Genomic DNA, 24,467 nt, shown 5'->3' with positions numbered 1-24,467 from the left:
AACACGCTTATGTCATCCTGCCTTCTTAGAGCTTGCCTGCTTTATTTTGCTTTTGTACATTTAATAAAAACTGTCTCAAATGTTTCCTTGTGTACTTTATGGATGATGGTTGAGTCTGGGTGTTGATTCTATTTCAGCAACTAACTGGCTTGTGTATGACCAGGACTCTAGCTGGTCTCTCTGCCTCCCCCCACCTCCCAACCCCATTGTTTTGAGGGCTGTCCTGCAGGTTGACCTGAGAAAATGCTTTTCCAAGAATGTTGGAATTACATTTTTATTAAACTTAATTGGACAATTATATTTGAGTAGTGACATCCCACGTTTCTTTGTTATGGAGTAACTGATGTTCCTTCTTACACTTGGTATTAAAGTAGTTAAGCATGTTAAATGTGGAAGGCTTACTAGCACTTGGAGAGGAAATTAGAGATGCATGCATTCTGAAAATTCAGTTGATCATCAAAGGATTTGATTAGTCCATGCCGATATTTTTCCTCCATTTTCTTAAGTATTCATGAATAAGCTATATTTTTATATTGGGAGAAAGCTAATATAAGGTTTGGTAATGTCAGTTTCAATGACTATTTAAAGTTTAATGGAATATTGTGATTTAAATTGTATAATACCAAAATCATGAGGAAGGTCAACCTGTTATTGGAGCCTGTACTTTAAAAAAATAACTTCCTTGCTATAACTTTTGGCATTTACTATCTTGGATAAGAAATCCATAGGGATATGTGATTCTTCCACCTTAAAAGCTTTCTAAAATCTTAAGTTCTAAAAGCACTGTGTATATAAAAGTATTAAAAATACTGATTTTATATTATGGTACATGCTGGCTCTCTGGTCTGACAGTCCCAAATAGCACTAGTAATTGTTTTAAAGTATTCCCTAATGAAATTACATTAGTTCACCAGAGCAAGAAGAGTGAGAGACAAAGTAAGACTTCTGGTAATTATATGATTAGTAACACCATGTGGTGAAATTTACTTTGCCTTGTGTGGAAGTGCCTCTGACCATTGGTGACGTTTGTGATTACCAGTAGCTAAAGAACCATGGGACTCTGTAGCTCTGAAACCATTGATGTCTCTTAAACATGTGGGTCTGACTCACTGTATGAACTTTGTCTACAAATGACTGCTTTCGTTAGCTCAATGTTGAATTTGAAGACAAAAAGACATGTTCAATAGCATAGAGTGAAGTGAAGGAGTGAGAAAATTGGGAGATTGTTTATCTGTAGAAAAGTGCTTTATAAAATAAATGTAAAAGAGGGATTAAATTCATCCCATGTAGTTCCTAGGGTGAAAAAATGAATACTCTAAAAAGAGAGCAGCTGTCTGAACCAGTGAATTCCTCATCTGGGAGAATGTTCCAGCAAATGCTGGATAAACACCTGTTGGGGATGATATGGCATTGGGAGGGAGGTGATGAGATGATTCAAGTTCTGTATGTCTATGAAGTAGAAGAAACAAAGAGAATTTTCAGAGGAATAGAGGGTAAGAGTTATTTAAATAATTTTTTCATGGCTCATACCAATTTTCATATGTATTACTATGTCATATGCCACCCAGAAGCTACCAATAATAATATGAAGTTAAAGTGTGGTAAAAAGTAAAAATATGCAGTCAGGCATTTTTCCATATGCTTTTTTTCAGCATTACCTCCAAGTAAAATATACCAGAGCAGCTAGTGCATTTCTAAAAAGGAAAATTGTATAGCAATTTTTCTATCTCCTATAAGAGATGAAAGAGACAATGAAATTTGTCAATAAAAGCTTTAGGAATATCTGCACACATACATTTACGTTCAATTTGATAACACTAGTAATTTCATTTCAATACAGATTATGTTAGAGAACTCAAATTTTAGACATGGTCATATATATATATGTGATTTGAAATAATTATTTTTATCTAGATACAGATCTTGATAGTGAATCTCTTGATGATAGATGTGCAGCTAGTTTGTCCCGGAACTCATGAAGATAATTATATTGCTGAAAAAAGTAAAGATATATTGAAATATTGTATAAAGCTAGTTAGAGAGTAGTCATGATACTAACAGGGATCAGGAATCAAAAAAATACTTGCTGAACAATTCTATATCCTTTTGGGTAAGGAGGCATTTACTTACAAAACTCACTAGGGAAGTTTTATCTTTCAATAAAGCTACATATAGTGTGAAAACTATTGCTTTAAAAATCTCTAAAGATCAGAAAGTAGAATGAAATACAGGGGAATGTTTTATAAATCTGTAAAATCCTTCCTCCCTTTACCAGCAGGAGCAAGTAAGATTAAAAATAACCCACGAAGGCATTCTTTTTTGCTAATGTATTTTCCCCTGGGGAGTAAGTACAGGGGAGCAGGCACTTTTCTGCAGCAATTAACAGTAGTATATTCAAGAAAATCTATTTCTTAATTTACAAAAGCCTTAGTTTTCTGCTTTTTGTGATGATAATCTGTTTGGAACAATTTTCATAGTCGATAATATTAAAATCACTAATCTTAACAGATAAGCAAAATTAAAAAACCTTTAAATAATTTATTTGGAGATTTAATAGCTCTCCAGAGGATATTCCTGTTCTACCAGTAATCTCATTTATATTACTATCGTGAAGTTGAAACTGCACACTGCTATTTACATGAGTGCAGAGATGCAAAAAGCACGTTTGCTGCAGAATGCTGAGGTGGTAAATGGGCAGCCCATATCAATGTGGGCTTAATTCTCTCCCAAGATTAAGCAGGTAAAACATGCACTACACATAAATATATATGTATGTCTGACCATGTATTTTGTTTCAAAGAAAGACTTGAGAACATCTTGAATTTGAAGCATCATTTGATTTTAAAAGACAATATGGGAAGCTTCTCTGTTTCCAGAAACTGCTCCTCTGACTTAGTCCTAAAGCTGAGACCAGGTAATTGGGAAAGAAAGGCAAGTTAGCTTTACAGATTTACAGATAAACAATATCCTTGGGGCACTGCTTCGGCAGTGTTTTTGGTGTTAAAGGCAAAGTAAATGTGAGAGACGTCACTTTGGTTATCCACAGCAAAGGATAATGAGCATTGCTTTACGTTTTTCATATGTCATTCATCTACCCTTGTTAAATGTTTTGGTGATACAGTGATAGGGTCTTCACGAGGTCTTTTTGGTTAAAAGTACGCCGAGGAAACTACCAAGTTTATAGTAACCATCTCATTTTTCCAGGTGAGATGACCCATTCCCAGAACTGAATGGGCAAAAACTGAACAGTAGCGGATCCTAGAAGATTAAACTGGGAAATTCAAATTTTTTCATCATTTTGTTTGAAAACTGAACTTTTTCAGACATCCAGACATTTAGAAATGTAAATTAAAAAAATCAAAATATAAACAGGTGATATATGAATAATAGAATGCTTTGGATTTTCACTGCCCTTTTGATGATGTGTTACACTGTATTTGTAAGTCTGTCCCTGACCAGTCAGCATCCTTACCTTTATGGTCTGTATGGCCCCAGATCCTCTTAGGTCTCTCAGGCTGTCTATGGCTTGCTGTGGTGATACTGTGTCAGACAGGTAGAGGAGGAGACATGCAGCTACTAATAGAACATGAGAGAAAAATAGTATATTATGTATAATTTGTTGTATTATTATAGTACATTATACATTAATGATCAGTTTACACTTAATTCACACTTCTGTTGGTGCAGAACACTGAGTTTGGTGTAACTGTTCAAAATGAATTAGAAGACTGAAGCCTTTTAGTTTGTATTTTTGACAGTTAAATTATGATTTAAATGACTGGTTGAATTAAAGTTTAACACTGCCTTTATCTTTTTTTAACAGCTTTATTGAGTTATAATTCATATACCATATAATTCATTCAAAGTGTACAATTTAGTGGATTTTACTGTATTCACAGGTATGTGCAGCCATCACCAAAGTCAGTTTTAGAACATTTTCATCACCTCAAAAAGAAACACTATATGCTTTTATCATCATCCCCCATCACCCTGGCACTAAGCGACAATAATCTACCTTCTGTCTTTATGGATTTGCCTATTCCAGACATTTCATATACATAGAATCATATGTGATCTTCTGTGACTGGCTTCTTTCACTTGGCATAACGTGTTCAAGATTCATACATACTGTGGTGGGTGTCAATACTTCATTCCTTTGTATGGATGAATAATATTCCATTGTATGGGTATACATTTTGTTTATCCACTTGTCAGTTGATAGGAATTTAGGTTGTTTCCGTATTTTGGCTGTTATGAATAATGCAGCTTTTTTCTTTCTTTCTCTCTCTCTTCTTTCTATTTCTTCCTTCCTTCCTTCCTTCCTTCCTTCCTTCCTTCCTTCCTTTCTTTCTTTCTTTCTTTCTTTCTTTCTTTCTTTCTTTCTTTCTTTCTTTCTTCTTTCTTTCTTTCTTTCTATTGAGTTATAGTCAGTTTACAATGTGTCAACTTCTGGTGTAAAGCAGTTTTTCGGTTATATATGAACATACATATATATTCATTGTCACATTTTTTTTCACCATGAGCTACCACAAGATCTTGAATATATTTCCCTGTGCTATAAAGTATAAACTTGTTTATCTATTCTATATATATTCCTGTCAGTATCTACAAATCTCGAACTATGAATAATGCAGCTTTAAGCATTCGTGTACAAGTTTTGTGTGGACATGTTTTCATTTCTTTTGGGTATATACCTAGGAGTGGATACATGGTTCATATGATAACTGTATGGTTAACTGTTTGAAGAAGTACTGCCGGGGATTTTCCAATTTCTCCACATCCTCACCAATGCTTGTTTGCTATTTTTTGGATAATAGCCATCCAGATGGGTATTATGTGGTATCTCATTGTGGTTTTGACTTGCATTTCTCTGATGACTTATGATGTTGAGCATCTTTACGTGTGCTTATTGGTCATTTGTATATTTTGTTCGGAGAAATGTCTGTTCAGATTCTTTGCCCATTTTTTAATTGGGTTGTTTGTTTTTTTGATACTTTATATAGTCTTGGTAAGTCCCTTGTTAGCTATATGGTTTAAAAATTTTTTTTCACCATTCTGTGGATTGTCTTTTCATTTTGATAGTGTTATCGAAACAAATTCTATAAGTTTGATACTTTCCAACCCTAAAAGGAATAACTGTTACTCCCAACGTGGCAATTTATTAACTTTCTTTTTCTAACACATTTTTAAAAAGTTTAAACATACATAACTTTGGCTTTCATACTTATGTTACCCATGGATATTGTTTAGAAGTCAGTATCATGCATAATACCTGCAAAGGGAGAACATTAGGAAATAAAACAAAACATAAGAATGTAGGTGCTAAGACTTGTAAATTATGTTTTGCAGAATCCACCAAAACAGTCCTGAAAATACCTTCCACTCCCACCCAAGCTTTCTAGGGAACACCAAATTTAGGGCTTTAAATAATCCTTTGGGTCTCGGTAGACGTATATTGTGTTTTGTTTCATTTTCATACAAAGTGAGCATATGGCCCAGAAACACAAATTTTCTTACTTTGAGGTTAAAAAAATACTGAATAATGGAAATATATTTCTTACCAAGACAAGATCTCCCAAGTCCTCCATAACAGCTGAAAGGGAAGTACAATTTTGAAGTTTGTACATTTTCATTGCATCCCAACAATTACAACTAAAGACTTGCTCCTTCTGCCTTCTATTTCTACTCTAATACCTAGCACAGTGCCTTGTACCCAGAGATTTATATATATATATTTTAGACTTATATATATATATATTTATATATAAATATTTTAGATTTATATATATATATTTGAATTAATCAGGAGCAAAGTGTGCTTTTTTATTTGTTGGGAGGTGCTCTGAACACCTCTAAGGGACAAGGTAGGCAGGGCCTTTTCACTGATCTCTTTAAACATCTGAGGAGTGGAACTTGTTACTAATTTGATAGAAATCAGACTACTTTTTACCAACGGCCACTTTATTTTTCTCTAAACAAAACCTTAGTGGCTATGGGACAAGCCTGTAACTCTTCATTCATCTAAGAGTACAGAGGCAGTGTCTCATAGGGGTTCAGAGCATGGGCTTTCGAGCCTCACTGCCTGGGGCTGAATCCTGAATCTGTCATTTATTAGACGTGTGAACCTAAGTTATTTAACCTCTCTGGGCCTCGGCCTTTTCACCTCTAAGATGGGGACAGCAGCAGTACCCATGTCATAGTGAGGACTGAAGGAGGTAACATTTGTAAAGCTTACAACAGAGCTTGGTGCAGACTGAGAAGTAACTGAACGTCAGCTGCTCTTATGCAGCACTGTGAAGAAATGAGCAGTTCTGCAGAAATGGATTTTCTAGAAAAATGAGGATTAATCCTCAAACCAATAAAACCATTTAAATCAGTTTCAAAGATCCTAAAAAAGTGTATTACATACTTCCTAACTTTCTTGGAGGGCATACTGATCCTAACTCCGTGCTGATGACATGAACATCAGTGCTGTAGTGTGGTCTAGATGGAGCTGGAGAAACATGTCTTGTGATTGATATGATGGGAGACAGAGGACCAAGCAGGTACTAATCCCCGGAGAATTCATGAGCTTGCTTTCTACAAAGTGTCCCAGCTGGAGGCCTGATTCAGGGATAAGGATCTACTAGTTAAAGGGAAAGAGAGCGAGAACATTTTAGTGGCTTTCTGCAGATTAAGATATACCACTTTATATCTCTTGGTATCTTTATTTTTCCTCCTCTGTTTGATTGATTCCTACTCATCCTTCAAAACTTATCTCAAATTTCATTCCTGAAATGGCTCTGTGCCTGCACAGGAACCACTGCCATCCTCTGTACTGCCTTGTATACACCTGTTTTGGTCTTACTACACTTACGTGATAGTGTTGTTAACTCTGGGTTCCTTGAGGGTGGGGACTGTGCCTCAGAGTGTGTTTTGTATTCACAATGTTTGGTACTGCTGGGTTGAACTATGTTCCCAGAAGGATATGTTCAGTCTTAGTCCCCGGTACTGTGAATGTAACCTTATTTGAAAATCGGGTCTTTACAGATGCAATCAAGTGAAGATGAGGTCATTAGGGTGGGCTCTAACCCAATATGCCTGTGTCCTTATATGAGGAAACACCGTATGAACACACAGACACACAGGAAGAATCATGGGACAACAGAGGAGTGATGCTGCCCTGAGCCAAGGAACCCCAAGGACTGATGGCTGCCACCAGTAGCCGGGAAGAGGTGAGGAAGGAGGACTCTACCTCAGAGTCTCAGAGGCAGTATGGCCCTGCTGCCATCTTGAGTTGGACTTCCAGTCTCCAGAACTGGGAGGGAATACATTTCTGTTTTTTAAGCTACCCAGTTTTTAAAAAAAGGTACATTTTTACAACAGCCCTAGGAAATGGCATAATACAATAGGCAAGCAGTGTTCACTGATTTTTTGAATAACAAAAATGTCCAGGGAAAACCAGGGAGATAGCACTGGTCGACAACACAACAGAGGAAAAAACTAACCAGACCCTGTGTCTGAGGGATAAACTCTAATGCTGTATGGCAATGGAAGCACTCAAAGATGGTAGAATGGAAAAAAAATCATCTTTGTCCAAACAAACTTTAGTCACTGTGGGGACACCTTTGAAAGCTCTAGGACAATGAAAATTTCTAGTCATCAGATGCTTTATTTTATGGGAGCCTGAAGCATTCAGCATATGCAAGACTGCCCATCTACCTTTCCATCGTGTTTATAGTCAAACATCAGAGCGTTTGGTTTGCTAGAACCTGCTGGAGTAGAATGTGTTAAGCTTCTCCAGACTGAGCTAATTTGATCTCTAGTGATGTTTCAGTAGAGGCTGCTTTCAAAAAAACAATTCCTATTTGAAAAAAAAGTCTCAGAACTGGTTTGAAAAGTGGGCCCCCAAATTATAAAATATTTAGTGGGGGAGGGTACAGCTCAAGTGCATGCATGAGGTCCTGGGTTCAATCCTCAGTACTTCCTCTAAGAATAAATAACTAAGTAAATCTAATTACCTCCCCCCACCAAAAAAGCAAAAATTATAAAATATTTTCCACTAGCTCCATCGAACTACCTAATGTTATTTTTTCTTAGTCTTATCAGGAAATTTAGCATAGACATTTGTGTTTATTCTAAAATTCTGCTTTTACAGTTAGTAGTGGGTAAAAGATCCTATTTTTCCATAGAGAAAGGTTGGAAACTGTAGAGTGTAGGATGAATCTCCTACTCGGCAGGCTGTAGTTCTCTATATCAGAGTTTAGTCTGGTCCAAACAGGTATGTGTCCCCAAAGACCCTTGTGCAGTTGGTTTGCTTTCAGAACATGAACTATGGGCACGAAGCCCCTGAGTTCTAGGTGTAAGGAGAGAAGCTGGCTAGGCTTGCCCTTTTCCTAGGTGCTCTGACGCTACTCGGTTATTTGGTATAGTTTGTATACTTTCCAGCTCAAAGCAATGACCTTAGAGCTTTTGAGGTTTTACACTATTTAATGCTCTATCTTGTTCCAGAAAGGATTAAGCAGATTAGGATACAAAAAACAATACGTGTAGAGAAGGACCAGTTTTCTCCCTGTGGCCTGTTCACCTCTGCTCTGTGGGCCTTGCTTCTGGCAGAACTATGGCTATTTCCCCAGCACCACCTGGAGTCTTTGCAACACTACTGTCTACTGCTGATTGTCACTCTCTTCTTCCTTCCTCCAAGCTACTTTTTCCTTCTCTCATTTTTTTTCCTTATCCCATTTTATTTTGTTTTAAACTTTCATAGCAGCAGCTTAGGTACAGCCACTGGCAAACAATGAGAGTCCCTCTTTCATTCCGGTAGCAAGTTCATATCATCAAATATACTTTGTAAGTCATGTTTTTAGGGTTGCTCATTGCTTTAGGGATGATTTCTTTGCTGCTAATTTTTAAAATGTTGACTTTCTTGCTGTTAGAAGCCTCTAAGCAAATGAAAGGCCAACTAATAGGCAAGGTGTTGCTACATAACAAGAAGGATGCCCCCAACTTTTGGGGAAGGAGAGGACCCCAAAATTATGAGTAAAGGTCTAAGACAAAAGGAAAGGGGAAAAAAAGCTTGTTACCCTATTCTAAACATTTCCAAATCTACTCACTTATTGTCCTTACTCTTCAAAAGTCATAATGACAAATATCTGAGTGCTTGCTCTGTGCCAGGCACTGTGTCAGTACTTTTCATGCATCACCTCCTTTTAATCTTGCAACAAACTAGAAGGCAGGTAGTAACTGCAGAAGGAAGCAATAATTCGAGAAATCATTTTGACTAGGACATTTCTCATGTCACGTACGGAGAAAAGGAGAACGTACTGTATTAAGGTTTTTCGGTTGTTTTTAAGGCAGATTTCAAGCTCCTCCATTATTTCACAGCAGCCGGCTATGTCAGGAGTCCCTCCATCTGGGATTGGATGATGATGAGTGATAATTCCGTACTTATGGTAGAGGTCCAAAAGGTTTGGAACTCTATATTTTGACAGTTCCCCTCTGGTGCAGAAAACAAATATGTCTTGTATACCATAGCTCTTTAGTTCTTCTGCCAATAGACCAACATACACAAGGACACACATGGACAGAACATTACAAGTTGAAATACAGTCAGGAGGGAAAACATGGAGTAAAATTTCTTAGCTGAACAAAGCAAATAACAAATGATAATCTATTAAATTTGAAGTGTTTAGTGATAATCTAAAACAACGCTGATCTGGTTTCAAACTAACGTAAAAACCAAGTCACTAAGCACAAAATAGGAATTAGAAACATCTGAACCAAAAGGTGATTAAAATTAAACCTGACTTCAAAATGCTTTTTACTGGATTTTAAGATGTCAGTTATACTGCTGTTCTTGAAAAAAATTTTTTTACAATAAATACTGCTTTAAATTTTAAAACACCTAATATTTCAAAATAAACTCCTGAGAAGGAAGGATAGCACATTTTTTGCCCCTGTTTTCATCTCATCAGGTCAACCGTGTTTGCTACCTTCAAGGCTCTGTAATTTTGGTATACCCTCCGCATTATGTACAAAACCTCCAGCATCACTATGGTCATCTTGTATTCTTGCTTGTATTTGTGCTGTACCGTACTGTTATGGATTTAATTTTGTGGACTAGGTTTCTAGGAAGTAAAGCATTTACTGCATTAGAATCATGTGACTTAGCTAATTTCAGCATAATGATATGAACCAAGTGACAGTACTGTAGGCCATTCTGTTCTATGGCAATAGTCACGACAGAGCATTTGGTTCAAAATGAATAATTCTGGCTGATCTGAGCCCCCTTTCTCTCTCTGCACCCCTTAAATCCAAGGACATTTAGCTATTTAAGTACAAAGTACCTTTCATCATGACCCTCCAGACCTGAACCTGAAATATGGCTAGTCCAAATTCAGATGTATTATAAATGTAAAATACATATCTGATTTCAAAGACCAAGAACAAAAAAGCCTCATCTCATTAATAATTTGTTTCATACTTAAAACTTATTGAAGTGATACTATTTAGGCTATATAAGGTTAAATAAAATACACTATTAAAATTTTTACCTGTTTTTATTTTTTTTAATGGGCTGCTAGAAAACGTCAAGTTACACATATGGCTTCTATTTGTGGCTCCCAATATATTTCTATTGGACAGGGCTGCTCTAGATAGTACTACTGTACTTCTGTACTTATAAAAGGCTTTAACTTGTAATTAACATACTTAACCATTTTTAAAAGACTAGGTAATTTTCTAGGTAATTTTCTATTTGCCTCTTGTACACATTGGATAATTTCTATTATGTAGATTTCAACTTTCCTAGAAAGAAACCTGACGTGGGACCACAGGAAGTGCTGCAGGGAGATTGTAGCTCTCCTCCATCAAACACTGTCATCTGTTTTGTATACTGGATTCCCTTTAAGATTTCATTGGAAGAGAAAAAGATTTGGTAAAAAAACTGGAAACTCCTTTTTCAGACAAGACTAAATGAATAGGGCTTTACCAAATGTGCAGGAGTGGTTCTTGAACCAATGGTTTAAATGATATTTTGCTTATGATTTAAACTGTTCTCCAAATGGAAATTTCCTACCATAGTGGGTATCTCTAGAGCAGAAAATCTTCACAAATACTGTAAGGGTCAACTGATCTATTACCCTTTTTAAATCTTTTTTTGATTGGTAGATTAAAGGAAGTAAATTAGAAAATTGATACTCTGGGATAACCAGAAAAAAATTTAAGGTTTATAAAATCTATATAGAGTTAAACAATATATACATTTTTATTTTGGTTTTTTATAAGGACCTTGGTAGGACCATTAGGCTTGAGATATTCCAGGCCAATGAGAATATATTTTGAGAAATTGAATTTGTTGGTATTATGCAAAATATAAATTCCAAATTGGGGTAGATTATCAGGATATACATAAGATTATGAGACTTGAGGCTATGGTGGTATTAACATCCTTGGGTGTGTGAAGATCAGATCCTATTCCATCTTTTCCACCTAGACATTGGTTCTCTAAATTTTCTAACTGGGTTGGACAATTTCACTACAACCTCTGTGTTCCCAGCTCAGGCTTAATTTCCAGCATCACAGTCAAGTCTGTAAAGAACCGTATGCTCAAAGCTCTGGGTGCTGCAATGTCAGTTTCCCATTTACATGCTTATCTCCCTCTAACTTATACATTCTAACCTGAAAGAACAATAAGTGAAAAGCAGCACTATGTTCAGTAAGTGATGAGTTCTCTTTGCCCTTTACAGAAACCTCTTCACATATTAGAGTAAGTCTATAGTTTGAAACTTTATGAAATACCAAACATTTATTTGGAAAATTCAGAAGAGACTATAGTTTGTTCTTTTTGACAAAGAGATTTTCAGTATTATTTAAAAAAAAAAAAACCTATTAAGATGGTTCTATCATATTGTACCTACCTGTATCTTTTTGGATGTTTCTTCTAACGTCTTTAAATTTACAACCTGTAAGTAGTAACAAGGCAAGTGAAAGAGTCAGTGTTTGGTCATAAATAACAAGTATATTTAAACACAGATCTAGCTACTGTAGAAAATCATTACACATGATCATTTATGTGCTTCAGTTCCATTTTGAATGTGAATTTCAATTTCTTATATTTTTAGGAATATAAATCACACGGATTCATAGATTCCAGCTGAAGGTACTCTTAATATAAGGACTCCCTATTCTGTGTCCTTTCTGTAATACGTACCAGCTGTAGTCCTTGGCCTTACATTGTATCCCAGTGTTGTTTTATTAAGATAAGTAAGTCAGAAATGGAGAGCCGTGAATGTGGATTTGGATGAGTTGAAGAGGGGATCTACGTTCCCTTCTCTCTAGCCCATCAAGAGGGTTTCCAGAAGTGAGTTCCCAGTGTTGGTCTGTGAAATTCCCTTACTGCTCAGTACCGAGAATGATGTGTTGGCTGACAAAAAAATTATTTAAAATATCTCAGTAGGAAGCTACCTGTAGTGCCACCTACCTGGAAGAGCACATAAACCAAGAAACTGAGAACAATTCACTTGTGACAGGGGTAGCCTGAAAAGAATATAACATTATCCAGTTTAGTTCAAGTTAAAAAAAGGTTATAGATGAAAATTTATACAAACACGTGTGTTTGCCACTGAACAAAGGTGTTTTAAAGTTTTACAGTAGTCATAGAACAAAAATTCATGTTAAATATCAATGTATTGGTCACAAAAAGGCCTAGAAAGGCTGCAAATTTTAAAATAGGGACCTATCATTTGCTTTGTTACAATTTAAATCTTAAGAGTGGCAAGCTAATTTAAACTTACCTGGAAGAAAGGAACGCCTCGATTGCCTATAGCTAGTATAAAGTGCACTTAGGTTACCCTGTCATGTTACCTGAGATATTTTATATTAGTAATCTTAGGAAATAAGCTGGAAAATGTCCATCTGACAGTTTCCTCCCCAGCATTCATCCTACATTACTGTTTTAATATTTCCTTGTAGGACTTCCTTAAACAGATATAATGTTATAGAATAAAAACCACAGACCACCCATTCTTTGTGATAATGGATTCTGGTTAAAATGAAATAATTTCCAGAAATCCTATTCCCAATTTACTTAGGAACAAAGTGGGCAGAGGCTCACCTTGTCCATAAAACAGATGTGTTTAGAGGAAGAGAGGGGACTTTGAAAATTAGATGAGTTTTTGAGTTTAAAGGGGGTTGGATGGGGAAATGAAGGATAATAGCTATCTGACGGCAGAACAAAAGAACTTTAGGGACAACACTCTTTTTCTCTTCTTACAGTATGGACAGTGCTTAAAGAGAGAGATTATTAGATTTACAGGCTAAGAGAAAGCATTTGATTGCTGGTTGGAGAGAATCCGGTGTAAACATAAATCACTGCCAAGATTTAGAAGTTGATTTTATATAAAAATACTTGTTTTTGTTATTGTATCTATGGTAATATGGCTTTTATCTTAAACAAGGTCTGCTGATAGATGCATTACTGTGGCAAGCAGTTCTAGGATCTGAATAAATGATAAACGATATCTCATCCTAGGTTTGGTACACTATTCTTTTGTCATAAAAGAATAAAAGACTTTGGTACTAAATGGGAGAACATTCCAATCCTATCTCAACTCCTTGTTTCTACTATGGTTTGCTCAAGGTATAAGGAAGGAACTCCCATTACTCCCCCTTTACCCCCCAAAAAACACCTTACTCTATCATAAATAATTAAGATTAGAATTATATAATCAGCAGAAGAGAACCGTTTTCAATATGTAGACTAAATTTTACAAAGATTATAGATATACACATCAAGTATTTTAGCTCATCACTGATCAGAAATGTTCACGTACCATGATATTTGAATTGGAGTCTGTTCATCTTCAACAGGCTCTTCATCTGATGAGTCGAACTCACTTGTTTGCATTGAACTAGGCTTCAAAAGAAATCCATTATGTTAAATAACCGTAAAGAATATTTACAAATAGTTTTAGTATAGCTGACCCTTGCTTAAACACACACTGATGCATATTTGCGATTTATTCAACCTGGATTATCAGAGAAATCTGCAATGTCAATAATAAGCTATTGCATTTACCATCCTATTAATAATTACACCACTATACAGTGGAAAGAGTGTTGGACTGGGAACCAAGAAATCTGGCTTCTAGTCTTGGCTCTGCCACTTACTGTAGAAACTTGGACAAGTAACTTCAGTTTCTACTGGATCTCAGTGTTCCAAAACTATAAAGTGAGGAGATTTATTCACTCATTCACAAACATTTCTTGGACACCTTAATTTGCCAAGCTCTGGAGAGGCAAAGATCCATAAAATAAACAGCTTGCCTTCAGTGCAGCTGGAGAGACAGGGTGTACATAAGTTAAAGAAAGTCAGAAGTGTTAAAATGGAAGCATAAACTATGCACTTTAGAGCCCAGAAAGGAGTGACTGGCTGCTTTGGGAGCTGGGGAAAGCTTCACAGAGGACAGACCCGTTAGTTGGGTTTTGATGGATGAACAGGAGGTTTTTAGGCAGAGAAGTTAAGGCAGTTAAGGCAAAAAGAGAAAGGGCTTGTGTACAGTATAGTCCCTTGGTTTCCGTGGGAGGGGAGGATTGGTTCGTTCCAGGACCACCACCACCAACCCCCCATGGGGTTCAAAATCTACCAATGCTCAAGTCCCTTACATAAAACAACGAGGTACAGTTGGCACTCCACATCTGTGGATACCGAAGGCCGACTGTAGGCAGGAACTACGATATCAGAGCAGAGGAGAGGAAGCTAAAGAAGTAGTTTCTTCCACCCCATTTCTCAAAAGAATACCCCCATACAGCCCAGTAGTTTGGTTGGGGAGGGTGGGGATGGGAGTATAACCTGCCCTTAACTTCATGAATCATCGGACTAGAGAGATTGAGATGGACTTTGTGTGCTGCCCTAAGGAGTTGAAACTCAGTCCTCTGGGAAGCATTTCTACATGGAAGATGTGCTGGAGTTTTATAGGACCAATAAAAAACACACCTTTCTTCTACTCCCTAGATGGAACCAACTGAGAGATGAGACACTGGAGAGGCAAATGGAGATCAATATATCAGTTTTATTACTGAGTGTCAGGTGAAGGATGTGGCTTTAAAGCCAAGGTCAAGTGGGCTTGTCAGTTCTTCACTCCAGAAATGGACTTATTCACCCAGTCCCAGGCAGTGATGGACAACCCAGGGCTCCCCTGTGGCAGACAGCACGCTAGAAAGTACTCTCTGCAAAGAGAAGGGAAGAAAGGGTTGAGCTACTTGTATTCAGCTCCTGCCAAACTCGGGGATCAGATCACACTCTCTTCGCCTTCTGGGGACAAGTGTAGAAAGAGGCCAGGAGTGAAGGACAGCTGATATTCCTCCACACGGAAACATGGGGATTAGCAAGTGTAACCGCCTAATGTCTTTTCTAGCTCTGAAGCTGTATTCCTTAATGGTCCCGTTTGTTACTACAAGTTCACACTGCAGAACCAGTTTAGGCCATGGATTTGAGCTGCTTTGGATCTGTCCGTATTATTATCAATTCAACTCAAACAAGCCCTTCAACGAGTTGTCAACCCTGGTGGTAGGTAATATGAGTCAGGTGGGGCTTCAGTTCCTTAAGCCTGTTTTTTTTTTCTTTCTTTCTCTTTAAAGCAGTTTTGATGATTCAGGATTTTCAACGTATGTGGTCCATTCACTCAGGCTCTCCCAGCCAGATTTATAAACCCCCAGAGTTGGACGTTTCCGCTCCTCCAGGCCCAGAGATTCTGAACCCTAGGGAAAGGGACGCAGTGCCAGGTGGCCCCGTAGGATGGTGACATTGGTCACACACCCACAAGCAGGGGTTGGCAATCGTCTTTCATGAAGTTTTCCCCGTCCAGGGGGCTCAGGGCAGCCCGGGACATGCTTTGGAGCTGGGGTATCAGGCTGAATGATGCACGGAGCCTCTTAAATTCTCTATGCCTTAGTTTCCTCCGTAAAATAGGGCTCAGCCCTCTATGGCAGGGCTGTCATGAGGCTTAGGAGACCCCGCAGACGGCAGCCCACAGCCTACAACAGGCGTACAGAGAATGTCAGTCTTCCCCTCGCCCGCCACCGACACTGTTCCTTTGCTACCATCGTTCTCGCCGGTTCCTGGAAGCCCCACCTCCCCTACCCTGGACGGTTACTGCGCGAATCTTGCCGCGACCAGGCTCGGGCTGTCCCCGGGACCAAGAACCGGCCTCGGGACCGCTCCCATCCCTGCGGCTCCGTTCCTCCAATCCCCAGCCCGACTCACCGGCTTCATCGCTGTCCGCCCCACGTACTGACCGGCAGCCACCTCCTTCGGGAGGAGCAGGCGTCTCAGCCTCCGCCCCCGCAGCCAGCCCTCCCCTCCTCTCAGCTCATTGGTACATCCTTCTGTGAGGTGGGGCGAGGTGGGGGGGGGTTCTCTTTGGAACCAATCAGACCTTCTCTCTGTTTCTTACTCCGCCCCTCGGTGCCCTGGCTCGGCCTCTAACCGCTCATTGGGTCATAGGGAGCCTTTGAAAGACGCGCGGGAAAAAGAGCCCTGCTGAATGTTGATTGGCTGCGAGGGCGCCCTCCTCCCGCCTCTACGCCAGTTGGGAGCGTCGAGGGGGCGGAGCGCTATCGCCGAAAGGCGGCCCTCAAGCTTTGGGGGATTCTGGAAAGCGGTTCTTTCTCAGGGCAGGATTTCATACTGGTCACAGGGTAGGTAGGGAATTTTGTTTTCTTAATTTTTAACTTTTTTTTTTTTTTTTTTACTTTTAAGGTCATGGTGGGGAGCATTGGCCTGGAGCATCTTGTGAAAACACACCACATTCCATAGACTTTATAACTGTGGTCATATCTAGTTATACAAATACAATGGGACTCGCCAAAAATCCAGAATATAAATATACCTTATATGTGTGATGTTTATGTTACTTACCATTCCAAAATATAGACAAGTTAAGATGTAGATCAACGTTCCTATTCACTAAATATGAACGAAATAGTACTGTGTGAGGGGGAGATAAAAAGTCTCCAGAAAATTCTAAGTGCCGGGGTTTCTCAGTAATTGGCTATAACCTTAAAAAAAATGTATTTGATTACTCTCTCCCCCATTCTCCAGTCCCCATTTAGCTGACCACGGGGAAGAAAGTCACCTGGAGCAATATTACCTGCAGTTCTGACAGAAATACGCAGAAGTTTAAGCTCCCTGACTCATGTCTGGAAACCAGTGGGTGGAAAGCTACTGGAAAGAATTCTTTAGTAAAAGGAGATAGCACACTTTGACTTACGGACTGTATTAGTCAAAATTATCCAGAGAAAAGAACGAATGGGGTATGTTCATAAAGAGATTTATTTTAAGGAATTGGCTCCCACCGCTGTGGAGGCTTGGGAAGTCCAAAAGCTGATGGAGGAGGCTAGGGGGTGCTGGAGACTCAGGAAAAAGTTGTAGTTGTAGTTCAAAGGCAGTCTGCGTAGAACCAGGACTAGCTGGTGTTGCAAATGAAGTCCAAAAGCCATCTGCTGCAGAATCCCCGCTTGCCTTTTTGTTCTATTCAGGCCTACAATTAATTGAATGAGGAGGGGAGTCTGCTTTTCTCAAAGTACACCAGTTTAAATATTAATCTCAAGCAAAAACACCCTCACAGAAACATCTAGAATACATTAAAAATTATTTATTTTGGCGACAGGTAATTAGGTTTTTATTTATTTATTTTAAATGGAGGTACTGGGGATTGAACCCAGGACCTTGTGTATGCTAGGTGCACACTCAACCACTGAGCTCTACCACTGAGCTCTACCCTCCCCTCTGGAATATATTTTGAGCAAATATCTGGGTACAGTAGCCCAGTCAAGTTGACACATAAAATTAAACATCACAGACTTGTTGGACTTGATTCATTTATTTATTCAGTAGATATTTATTGAGTACCATCCATGTCCTAGGTACTATTCAAGGTGCTGGGAATACTGGAGTGAACTAAACAAAGTCCCTGCCTTTATGGGGCTCACATGCTATTGGGTCAGATATTTGGGTAGTTATATGTGCTATAAAGAAAATTAAAATAAATAGAGCCTATTGAGAATATATTCTGGATTGAAAAGTCAAGGAAAGCATCTTTGAGATGTCATTTGAGCAATACCTAAATGAAGATAGTGAGTGAACCATTTGAATATTTAGTGAAAGTGTTTTCAGTCTGTCTGAAGAATAAGGCAGTGCAAAGGCCCTGGGGTGGGAAATGTGCTAGGTGTGTTCAAGGAACAGCAAAGAGGCCAGTATGAGAAGCTAATTGAGTGAGGCCGAGAGTGGTAGGAAATGAAGCAGGGCCTTGTGGGGGGCTTAAGAACCTCTTTTCTGAAGCATTCTGGGAGGGTCCAAGGAAAGACTGAGACCTGGACTTTGGGTAGGTACTCTCTGAGTGGGCTTCAGGATATTTGATACTCCCTCATTCCCTAACTCCCACCTTCTCTCTGCTTCTCCCAGTGTTGTCTCCATAGATCTTTTTAATCTTCAGCATCAGGAGCCCTTCTATTCCTCAGAACAAAACTTCCCCCTCGGAATTAGTGAAATCCCAGCCCTTCGAGGGTGGTGGACATTCTACCACCTCTTGCCTCAGCTGGATGTGAACATAGTCTCAATCCGTTCTGCCTTCTGTTGATTCTTCCGAGAGGGGAGGACGAGCTCCAGTCCCATGGTAGGAAGGGGATAGAGGGTGGAGGGCTGGAATAAACTGAAAGTATTTCAACTTCTGTTTGTTCTCTACACTAGCAGGGCCAGTCCAGGCTTTCTCTCTAACTACCCAAAGACAAACATCTCACCTCTTTTTCATCTAGTCCAGGGTTTGGAAAATTATGTCCCATGGACCAAATCCCTATTTTTGTAAATAAAGTTTTATTAGAACACAGCCACACTCCATTGCTGAAGTATTGTCTGTGGCTGCCTTTACACTGCACTGGTAGAATTGTGCAGTTGCAGCAGGAACTGTATGGCCTGCAAAGCCTAAAATATTTACCCTCTGGTCCTAGGCAGAAAAAGTTTGCCTACCCATGTCATATAGTCTATGAGAGAAGTGTCTATTTCTTCTAGTAACATGATTTTAAGTCTGCTTCTTACAAAGGAAGGAGTCCTGGCCTTATTATGCTAAAATATTCTGTTTAGCTTGTTCTCTTCATTATGGAGGGTCCTACGTAAACTGACAAAGCCTCTGGCTGAGCTATCTGGTTAAATGGCATCATAGTAACCTAGTTTCTCTCTAATTCTCAAGATTCTCCCTGAGAGGAGGAAGTAGGGGGGAGGGGGCTGCAGTTCAGTCTGCCACACCTGTAGTCTCCAGTCAATTTTTTGGTGTATGGCTCATGGCTGTTGACAAAAATGTATGTGGTCAAAACAATGTGGAAGATTTAGCCAAACTATCAGAGGGAAAAGTGTTAACATATGTTCCTAGACACATGAATATTTTGAGAGATGCTCAAAGAGAAATGAAACATGATTGCCATCAGAGGTTGCACTTGGATGCATGTTTTACAAATAGAGACATTTTAAAAATATTTAATGGATTTGGCGTGTGTGTTAGAGAGAAAACGCTGGAATCTTAGAGTTGACTGCAACTTGGAGAGAACCTATCTTCCCATTCTTGACATTTCAAGTTTAAGAATTTCTCTTGTGATAACCATCAGATACAGTATATGACATCTGCAGTGGGCATATATGGTTTTTCTATTGCTTCTCCCTTTGGTGAGTTGCCTCTTTCTCATTTCATGTGGTTGTGTTGGGCATGTGACTGGGACTGACCCATAAATGTACTCGATTCCTCTGGTTACAGTTAATGGTCCATGGAAAGCATATGACTCAAACTATAGCATCCTTCCTTGTCTTGTGTGCTTTGGTTGCTAGTGTTCTTACTTTCTTCTTTCCCTTCCTAAAGTTTCTGATTTACCCCAGAATGATACTGAGTTCTAATTTCCACTGGATAAGTGGAGTAGATTGTAAAATACATTTAGAATACTATTTAAATTTTACAATGCTGTTGTATTTTATAATTAGAATGGATGTAACAATTTCACTCATCCCACAGACTCTTCGGCACCATGACTTTGCCATGCTCCATCACGAGGTGGAGTATGATACTCCTCCTCTTAAATACAGGGCTGGCCTTAGTGACTAGTTTGATTGGTGGAATGTCTCAGAAGTGACAAATGATAACCTCGATAAAATTTCATCCTTGTGTATCTAGCACCCAGGTCAAGGCATGGAATATTACCAGCCCCCAGAAGTCTCCTTTATGTCCCCGACCACAAGCCACCCCCAGGGTCACCTCTGTTTTGACTTCTGAAACTATTGCTTAGTTTTGCTTGCTTGCGAATTGTATGTAAATGCAGTCTTTTGTGTCTGGCTTCTGTTGCTCAACTTTATGTGTGTGAGATTCATTCATGTTTTGGTGTGGGATTGTACTTGTTCATTCCCATGGCAGTATACATGTGCTATAATTCATTCATCCAATCTACTGTTAATAGACATTGGGTAGTTTCCAGGGCTGGGCTATTATGAATAGTGCTGCTATAAACATCCTTGTCCACATTATGTTTTGATAAACATATGCACATACTGCTGTTGGGTATAAACTAGGCGTGGAAATGCATCTGTTTATCCTTAGTCAATACTACTAGACAGTTTTCCAGAGAGGTGATACCAGTTCACACTCCCACGGGCACTGTATTAGAATCTAGGTCAACATTTTGGCCAACACTTAGTATTGCCTATCTTTCTCGTTTTCCCCATTTGGTAGGTGCTAATTTCAAATTGTTGAAAGATTGACACTAGTCAGTTGACTATCAGAGAGAATCAGTAGATGCCGTTCTTCAAGAGGTAGCAAAAGCTCCATAATTTTTGGAGAATATTTCTGTGTTATGTGTTAATTACCATGTGTAAATATTTTCTGCATTATTTAGTGTGTCTGTATCATTATAATGTATATGTTTTGGGGGTACATACCTACTTTAGACCGTAAAACTACTTATATGAACTGAGTGGCCCCAAATTAAGAAGCTTCCCAAATTTAGACATCATCCGTGAGCACCTCACACTGTGATGTGGGAAATGTTAAAGTTCCCAGACATCTCCAGCTTGGGGCTAAAACTGAAGTCACAATAACCATCCTCTATGAATATTTCTCTAGTTCTTCCTTTATCTATTATATGAACCGGCAGCCCCTCTCTACTCCTCATAATAGTTCAGTGAGTCAGATGACCTCCTGTATACTCAGAGATGCAGGAGCAAGCCCCCCTCCCTGCCCCTCAACCACCATCTTTGGCTCTTCTGTTCTCACTTGCTGTCGGGTCACTGCCCAAGCCTGGAGCAGCAGATGTGCTGACACTCACTGAAGGTGCTGTGACTGCCCATTGACCACTGAAGTCCACCCATCCGTAGTGCCAACTGCACCTTCACTGTTGCTGCTGAAATTGCTGGCCCAGGGTTTTGCTAACCTTGGCTTCTTCAGTGTCCCATGGAAATTGTAATGAAACAGCTTTAAACTAAAAGTTCCATTGGCTTTTTAGAGCCACGGGACCTGGGTCACAGGTTGTTGGGTGTGGCCAACACTGGGTTGTGCTGAGAATCGTCTCTCTCCCCTCTGGCCTTGTCTAAATGTCATTGAAGCCAATTTGTATACTTTGACTTTCTCTATCCCTGGGGTGAGTTTCTTTCCAGGAGTCCTCTGGCCTCTCTTGTAAACAGTCATGGCAAGATTATCTCACCCTCCTGACAGCTGTGCTCAGGTGTGTCTTGTGCCTGGAGTGCTTGGTCTCCACCTAGGGTGACTGCTGTTCAGGTTGGCCTGGGTTGGTCCTGGTTTATGACTGTGGCACTGGCCTAATTATTAATAGCTCTCCTTTTTACTTTCTTTTTTCTTTCTTTCTTCCTTTTTTTCTATTAAGAGTACTTAGAAGCCTTTTAGGCTTTGAGGCTTAGGTTTTCTTTATTTTTTTTTTCTTTTCTTTTATCTTTTTGAATTGAAGTATAGTCAGTTTACAATGTTGTGTCAATTTCTGGTGTACAGCATAATGTTTTCAGTCATTCATGTACATACATATAATTGTTTTCGTATTCTTTTTCATTATAGGTCACTACAAGATATTGAATATAGTCCCCTGTGTTATACAGTAGGACCTTGTTGTTTATCTATTTTATATATAGCAGTTAGTATCTAGTTCGAGATTTTTCCTTTTACTTTCAAAAGTATCCTGGTTGGGGTAGTAAATTATATAGTCATCCTCTCTCAAGCCATCTTTGGAAGAAAATTTTCAGAGGTAAAACAGAATCCACAGCACATTTTAGAACAGTCAAGAAACAATGTGTAGGAACAGGTTTTGACCTCGGAAGGCTGGTGGTGGCACTGCAGCGAACGATTGCTGTCCCTGCTTTTCTTCTCAGCCCCGCCACCAGCAGCCACTTGGCTCCACCTACAGGCTGGTCACTGCTCTGATCCTGGATAGTTTCTTCTTTTCACAGGAATGAGCAGGAGTAGAAGACTCTGAAACTCAGTTGGAGGTTAATACTTGTGGCTGTGGGCCCTCCCGGCATGGCCTGGGCCCAATTTTCCCAATCTGGCTTCTGCTGTGTTCTGAGACAGTTTCTGTTTTGTTCATATCTTTGTTCTTAACAGGGCCCTATTTCTCTCTCACCATTTCCCCTGTCCCTGGCATGCTCTGGAGCTGGACTTTGGCTCCTGACCCTCAGTTACATGGATTCTGCTGTCCGCTGGCAGCTTTCTCCACATAGCCTGTCCTACCGTGTTACCCGCCTGCCCCCAACTCTGCTCTTTGGAGGCTGTTTTGTAATCTCTTGTTATGCTTGCATGTTGGGCTCCCACCAGGAAAGATAGTGCTCTACCAGAAAGTGCCAGGGTCTCTTGAAATCAAAAGACCTGGGTTCAAGTCCTAGTTCTGTAATTGGCTGTGTGACCTTGGACTAATCACCTGACCTGAATTGCAATCTCCTTATCTGTAGCATGTGGAATGGTAATTCCTACTTGGTAATGAATGAAGAGACTTTGGAGCTCAGGGAATTTCCTAGTGAGTTTGTTTGGTTATGAATCAGTAATCTGGGGCTGGAATAATCTTTGGGAAAATCAGATTTTTGAACCTGAGGAATCACAGCTCTGCATAAAAGAAGGTGAGAAAGAGAGCCTGGAACAGCTGGCTGGATTTTCCATCTTCATGTTAGGAGGAAATTTGGCCAACTTCTGAAGCTGAGCTATTGACTTGTCCCAGTGGCTTCAAGGCCAAAGAAGCCTTGAATCAGACAGCTTCTCACCAGGGAGAGTAACTAACACCTTTCCCCCATCTCATCTCATTGGTTTCAGGGAAACCAATTTAAGAAATTTGCCAGGAATGGCAAAGAGTCTGATCCTCTTAAATATCTGTCTTTCAGTAACACTTAGTTCATTTTCAATAGAATCTAAAATAAGGAGAAAGAACATTATTTTCATTGCTTCATACTGAAGTGAATTCAGAATGACTTGGAAACATGGATGTTATAAGCATCCATATTAATGACCTCAAATATAAAACAGAAATTGGCAAGGCCAACCAGATAATAGTTCTATTCTTCCTGGAATGGGAGATGCCAGCAGAGAGGAGTAGGATTTCAGTAAACATCTCCCTCCTGGGCAGACATCCCCAGGGTGGAACTCAGATCTGATTAAATGAGTCAGGCTTACGTTCATTATGGTATATTACAAACATTTTTCAGCATTCAGAAGTGACTGGTGTCTCCGTGGATTTGGCCAGTTCCTGGCAATTACGCACTTGGCTGTGAGTATAGACCGGTACGCCAAGTGCCTGGAATGACGATCTGAGTCTGAGCTTTCAGTCTGGGAAGGATGTTGCTCAAACACTACGCTCCTTCCCAAGGTGGCCAAGTCCTGGTTACAGTTCTGTCCTTTAAATCTATTTCTCCTGAAACCTGACCAGAAAGGATGTGGCCACTTCCCTCGCCCCTTTCGGTTTCCGTAGCAAACACCTGGGGGACCTTGCATGAGTTTTACGGCGTCTGTCTGCTAATTCATCCAGAAGTGGTTTTGTGCCTAGTGCCTTAATCAGAAAATCACATTCTGAACATAACATGTCAGATGGATTATTAGAAAACGCTAATGTGTTCAGAGACTGTTAAATCTGGAGGCCTGGCCAAAACCTGAACTGAGTAAATGGCATTCTTTTTCTGAAATATCCTTCCACTTTTATTTAAATTGGTATTAATCAAACTATCCTCCATTGTAGCTGATTCACACTTGTTCTCTGTGCTCCAGCCCTTTATCAGGAAGAGAGGCTATTGTGGGGCCCATTCTGTATAGCAGTGGGAGCAGGTGAAAAAAAGGTAGCACTTTTTAGGAACTTGAGCAAGGACTACCTCTGTATGTGTGGAGAGGATGCAAGTGTGTGCTCTCTGAAGCAGGAATTTTTGTCTCTCAATGACTGTTAACAGTATCGAGACCAGCATATGACTCCCAATA

The 24,467-nt window shown here is 39.4% G+C and overlaps 1 protein-coding gene across 2 annotated transcripts; it reads right to left on the bottom strand.

The window, feature by feature from the left end:
- Nucleotides 1-220: 220 nt before the first annotated feature.
- On the bottom strand, nucleotides 221-16,361 carry CDKN3 (cyclin dependent kinase inhibitor 3). 2 transcript variants are annotated; one of them, XM_006185425.2, is made up of 8 exons: nucleotides 16,244-16,361; nucleotides 13,812-13,894; nucleotides 12,461-12,516; nucleotides 11,898-11,942; nucleotides 9,304-9,526; nucleotides 5,562-5,593; nucleotides 3,473-3,576; nucleotides 221-1,993 (listed from the first exon to the last, which is right to left on the bottom strand). In XM_006185425.2, the coding sequence occupies exons 1-8, from the start codon at nucleotides 16,250-16,252 to the stop codon at nucleotides 1,907-1,909; spliced, it is 639 nt and encodes a 212-aa protein (XP_006185487.1). In that variant the 5' UTR covers nucleotides 16,253-16,361; the 3' UTR covers nucleotides 221-1,906. The 2 variants fall into 2 exon arrangements, with proteins under 2 accessions (XP_006185487.1, XP_032337962.1); XM_032482071.1 differs by having other exon boundaries at nucleotides 13,812-13,923; nucleotides 16,244-16,276.
- Between the last annotated feature and the right edge of the window lie 8,106 nt (nucleotides 16,362-24,467).

The sequence above is a fragment of the Camelus ferus genome, chromosome 6 (assembly GCF_009834535.1).
Source record: "Camelus ferus isolate YT-003-E chromosome 6, BCGSAC_Cfer_1.0, whole genome shotgun sequence".
Classification (NCBI taxonomy): domain Eukaryota; kingdom Metazoa; phylum Chordata; class Mammalia; order Artiodactyla; family Camelidae; genus Camelus; species Camelus ferus.
The sequence above is the reverse complement of the archived record's forward strand: the minus strand, read 5'-3'. Positions and strand labels throughout refer to the sequence as shown.

Excerpts from the sequence above, each read along its gene's own strand:
- CDKN3 (XM_006185425.2), bottom strand. Across the intron at positions 11,943-12,460 it reads TGGTTTATGTGCTCTTCCAG|GTTGTAAATTTAAAGACGTT; the intron begins GTAGGTGGCACT and ends TACTACTTACAG. Across the intron at positions 5,594-9,303 it reads AACCGAAAAACCTTAATACA|CTGTTATGGAGGACTTGGGA; the intron begins GTACGTTCTCCT and ends CTTCCCTTTCAG.